The sequence below is a fragment of the Urtica dioica genome, chromosome 2, assembly GCF_054948205.1.
Source record: "Urtica dioica subsp. dioica isolate 48M chromosome 2, U.dioica_male_clone48M_v1_H2, whole genome shotgun sequence".
Taxonomy (NCBI): Eukaryota; Viridiplantae; Streptophyta; class Magnoliopsida; order Rosales; family Urticaceae; genus Urtica; species Urtica dioica.
Window position 1 is genome coordinate 51,288,114 of NC_142757.1, and position 5,259 is coordinate 51,293,372.

General features: G+C 40.6%; 1 protein-coding gene across 1 annotated transcript; it reads left to right on the plus strand.

Annotated features, from left to right (window-relative positions):
- The first annotated feature begins 375 nt into the window (after positions 1-375).
- On the plus strand, positions 376-4,770 carry LOC149405409 (rop guanine nucleotide exchange factor 7-like). Its single transcript, XM_089607152.1, has 7 exons — positions 376-1,215; positions 1,294-1,410; positions 1,500-1,654; positions 1,787-1,861; positions 2,530-2,823; positions 3,542-3,901; positions 4,034-4,770. Exons 1-7 carry the CDS (start codon positions 897-899, stop codon positions 4,469-4,471), a joined length of 1,758 nt encoding a protein of 585 aa, XP_089463278.1. The 5' UTR covers positions 376-896; the 3' UTR covers positions 4,472-4,770.
- The last annotated feature ends 489 nt before the right edge of the window (positions 4,771-5,259 follow it).

Genomic DNA, 5,259 nt, shown 5'->3' on the forward strand with positions numbered 1-5,259 from the left:
GGAAAGACAAGGCCTAATTTTTCCGTAAATGCATGCTCTTATGACGAAACTAAACCCTCAAGCATGTGCAAGTTGATTTTTTGTTGTATAATATATGATCTCATTAGGTAATTAGACTTTAGAGTCTTTATATAATTCTTTTACTAAATAAATCATTTGTGTGTGAAGGGGTAATATGGTCAATCAAAATTAAACCCTATTTATGGCTTTGAGGGCGTTATAAATAGTAAATTAGTAGTATAAAATATAAATAAAAAATACAATAAAGATATAAAATTTGGTGCAGAGAAATCATCAACTGATTCGTAGCATACACTACTAACTTTCTTTTATATATTTCAAACCAACATAGATTATTAGTTAAATTCACTCATCATTGTGATAGGATAGTTTGAGCAGTGAGTAGAGAAGAGAAGTGAGTGCCCCTTTATTAAAATCAAGAAACTTGTTTAGGAAAAACACTGAAGCCAATAATGAAAAAAAGAAGAGCCTCTTCACTCATGCGCTAGAGCAAAAAGCTTCGAGAGTAGCCATTATTATTATCACCACAGAACCTCTCTTCGCATTTACGGCAAACCGCTCTTCTACATTGCCTTCCATTTCTCCTTTCTTCTCATCTTCCATTTTCAATCAATCGATAGAGAGAGAGAGAGAGAGAGAGAGAGAGAGAGAGAGAGAGAGAGAGAGAGAGAGACCCATTTGGGGAACGAAGTCATTTTCGCAATTTGGGGGTTTTGGGTCACCAAAGAATCTCCGAAGTCTGAGTCTTTGTTGGTCTCGTGCTCATTGGGGCTGCGAAACAAGGGTTTTCTTTTTTCTTCTTCCACAACGGTAATGTCTTGAACAACCCTTGTCTGCTTCGATTCCCATTGTTTTCTTGAAAAGAAGGAGATTCAATGGAGTGTTTGGGAGCGGAGATAGAAGAAGGGTTCTGCGAGAGTGTGAATGATGTGGGTAATGATAATGGGGTTGGAGGAATGTACGGAGATTCGATGATAGCTGAGAAGGGTCGCGAGAGTAGCTCGAGCTCTGACTTTCTGACGTCAGAGACCACCGGGAACGAGGAACAAAGCCGGTGTAGCTGCTCCGAGGAATCCTCTTCTCCGGCCGCCACATTGGGTTGGCCCATCGACAAATCCGAGCCACGAGATTGCTCAACCTGCAATCAAGCCGGAGATAAAATCTGTTTGGAAAAGCAAGGATCGGAAATCTCCGGTAAAACCCACTCACAACAATTATTAATTTTTTTTTTGAATTGTTGATTGTGTGACTTAAAAGAGTATGTCATTGCAGAGATGGAGATGATGAAGGAGAGGTTCTCAAAGCTGTTGCTCGGAGAAGACATGTCGGGCTCCGGGAACGGAGTCTCGACAGCTCTCTCTATATCGAACGCCATTACCAATCTCTGCGGTGTGTAATAAAATCTACTCCTTTGTCTTTTTTTTCTTTTTCTTTTTTTTTTTTGTCGTGGCAAAAACTCATTTCGTCGATTTTCGCAGCAACGATTTTCGGGCAGCTTTGGAGGCTGGAGCCGCTGCCCCGGGAGAAGAAGCTGATGTGGCGGAGAGAGATGGAATGGCTTCTCTGTGTGAGCGACCACATCGTGGAGCTGACTCCTTCCTGGCAGACATTCCCCGACGGAACCAAACTCGAGGTTCGATCGAAAAAAAAAATCTCCCGAGTCAATGTTCGTCGTAAAGAACAAATCTTTTTTTTTTTTTTCCTAGTTTTTGGACGCCGAGTTTCTATAATGTTAAATATATATTGTGTCGCGTCGGTGCTTCAGGTGATGAGTTGCAGACCCCGTGCTGATCTTTACGTCAATCTCCCAGCGCTTCGGAAACTCGACAACATGTTACTCGTAAGACACTCTCGAACCACACACACTAACACATCGTCTAGGCTCTGTTCAGAACCTGGAAAATAGGATCAAAAGGTGTAGGACCTAAATGGAAAATGTATAACTTACCAAAGGGATTCCAAATATTTGAAATCCATCTAAAAGTATGTGTCTAAGTTCTAAACACAAGCATATAGATTTTGATTTTCCCACACAAGTAATTGGAGCCCAAGGGTCATATTGGAACCCGGAAAATAGGAGGAAAAAGGGAAAACGGAATTCCTCATATATTCCTCGTGTTGTTTGGATGGAGGGGAAAATAATATGAAAAATGTATAATTAATGAGTGTATTCCATTTTTCATAGAAAATGGAATTCATCCAAATTTATACATGTGGGGACCACGATTATGTCTATATTCTCATATTCCCCTCTTATTTTCTTCTCATTTTCCATGACCTCCAAACACAGCATATAATTTTGATTTTCCCTCGCACTTTTTCTGGGGCTTCCAAACGGAGCCTTAGAAATGGAATCCATCCAAATTTATACATGCAGGGACTAGAATTTCGATGTTCCCTCTTATTTTCCTCGCAATTTTTCTGGGTTCCAAACGGAGCCGCCTCAGAGTTGGGAAAAAAATGCAAAAAAAAATACTCAAACGGTGGTCGAAATGAAATGACGTGCAGGAGATATTGGAAGGGTTCAAGAGCACGGAGTTTTGGTACGTGGACCAAGGAATCATGGCCCCGGAAGGAGGGGACGGGTCGTCGTCGTTCAGGAAAGCCCTTCAACGCCAGCAAGACAAGTGGTGGCTCCCGGCCCCGCGAGTCCCCCCCGGCGGCCTCCACGAGGACACCAGAAAGCAGCTCCAACACAAGCGTGACTCCACCAACCAGATTCTCAAGGCCGCCATGGCCATCAACAGCATTTCTCTCGCCGATATGAGAGTCCCCGATTCCTATATGGACTCTCTTCCCAAGGTACGCCCCCGTAGCTATTTCATTTTGAAACGCGACTAGTTTAATAAAATAAAATGAAATTGCTAAATTAGCATTGTTAAGAGTGTTGGCCTATAAATATCACTTGGGGGAAAATTAGTTGGGTTTTAGGCTTTTAGCCTTTTGGGAGAGTTTCCGAGTTTGTCGAATACTCGGGCTTATCTAGTAATATCTTTATCGTTTATCAAGGAAATTCGAAGGTTACTATAAATATAAATTGAGAAGTAATCATTTGGGGGGTAATTAGTCGGGTTTTAGGTTAGCCTTTTGGGAGAGTTTCCGAGTCTGTCGAATACTTGGGTTTATCTTGTAATATCTTTATCGCTTATCAAGGAAATTTGAAGGTTACTATAAATATAAATTGAGAAGTAATCATTTGGGGGGTAACTAGTCGGGTTTTAGGTTAGCCTTTTGGGAGAGTTTCCGAGTCTGTCGAATACTTGGGTTTATCTTGTAATTTCTTTATCGTTTATCAACGAAGTTTGAAGGTTCCTATAAATATAAATTGAGAAGTAACCGTTTGGGGTGTAATTAGTCGGGTTTTAAGCTAGTCTTTTGGTAGAGTTTCCATGTTTGTCGAATTCTCGGGTATATCTTGTAATTTCTAAATCGTTTATCAAGGAAATTCGGAGGTTCCTATCGTTATTCTTCTCGAGCAAAACTTAACACGACGTAACCTCGAATCTTTCGACTTTTTTAGAATGGAAAAGCGTGCTTGGGAGATATGATGTACCGGTACATATCGTCGGAGCAGTTTTACCCGGACTGTCTTCTCGACTGCCTCGACTTGTCGTCCGAGCACCAGGCGATAGAGATAGCCAATCGAGTCGAGGCGTCGATTTACATGTGGCGGCGCAGAGGCAACTCTTCCTCTGGAAACAACGCTTCTTCCAAGTCGAGCTCGAGGTCGTCGTGGGAGATTGTGAAAGACATGATGGTTGACGCCGACAAGAGGGAATTGCTCATCGAGCGCTCCGAGAGCCTCTTGCTCTGCTTGAGACACCGGTTCCCGGGTCTCCCTCAGACCGCCTTGGACATGAGCAAAATCCAGTACAACAAGGTCCGTCCAACTTTCATGGTCTTCAACGAAATCCCATTTACATAATTTCGAGATGACTAAAGATATATATATGTATCTATATATATATATATATATATATATATATATATATATATATATATATATTTTCAGGATGTAGGGAAATCGATTTTGGAGAGCTATTCGAGGGTGCTAGAGAGCCTGGCGTTCAACATCGTGGCGCGTATTGACGATCTTCTATATGTGGACGATCTTAGCAAGAACGCGGATCAGTTCTCTCCGATTCCCAAAATCGGGATGCTGAGCTTGAACAGCGCTCCGATGGCGTTCTCGATCCCCGTCCCGAGTAGTAGTAGCCCTTACAAATCGGCATTTGCAACGCCCAGCTTTTCCCCGGCGCGTCTGAAGAGCCCGATTCCTCAGCGTGGCGGAGTAGCCGCGAAAAAAGTCCTGACCGATTATCTGATTATCGACACGAAAGAGAATGGTAACGAAAGCAATGGAAAAGCGGACATAGTTCAATGCCCGAACTCAGTGCGCGAAACGACAGTGATTCAAAGTCAAACCTCTGACTCGGTAAGCAAAGATTGAAGACTGTCCTGTTCTTTTTTTTTTTCTTTCCGTAGGACTAGTTCTGTTATCTGTGTTGTCCACTTAAGTAGTGTAGTTGTGTTTGAAAGTGGTCTTAGGATTGTTTTCTTAGGAGAGTTTGTTGTAATATTGATGAGTTCATGATGGCCTATGTTGTTTTTTGTATAACAGCGTCCTCAGTTTTTTTTTTTTTTTTTTTTTTTTTTTCAATTCACGTTGCGGATGGAGTTTCACTTCAGACAGACTTAAAGTCTAAATTGGGATTTTGTATAAAGAATAATGAACCCTTATGGCTTGCGTAGTTTTGAGGAGTAACAATTTAGCATTTTATCATAAAGCTACCAAGTTGTTGCACATAAACTATTATTTTTAAAGCAGGAGTTATACTAAGAGTAGAAAAACGATCACAATAGCAAAAGGTGTTATCCACATCGATGGACAAGGTCTTACAATAAGTGAGATCCATAGAAAAAAAAATTGGCGGCCCTATTAAAGGACGGATGGTTTAAACAAGGGTCTATTAGAAAAATAACCAATTTAAACGTTTGATATTGTTAAATAGTCAACATTTGGTAAACTTTAAGCAAACAATCATTTTCGTGTATTTACATATGTAAATCTTAGATAAATAGCAATTTTCATATATTAAGTCGCGTCATTATTTACGGATATTTACTTAAGATTTACTAAATGTTGACTATTTATCTATGTCAAACATTTAAGTTAGTTATTTTCCTAATTTTTTTATTAAATAAAGAGACATGGACCAAGGGGTTTAAAAAAGAGAC

Bases quoted from the DNA above. Each gene is read 5' to 3' on its own strand.
- LOC149405409 (XM_089607152.1), top strand. From the start codon at position 897: ATGGAGTGTTTGGGAGCGGAGATAGAAGAAGGGTTCTGCGAGAGTGTG. The intron at 1,216-1,293 runs GTAAAACCCACT...ATGTCATTGCAG, and splicing joins GCAAGGATCGGAAATCTCCG to AGATGGAGATGATGAAGGAG. The intron at 1,862-2,529 runs GTAAGACACTCT...AATGACGTGCAG, and splicing joins AACTCGACAACATGTTACTC to GAGATATTGGAAGGGTTCAA.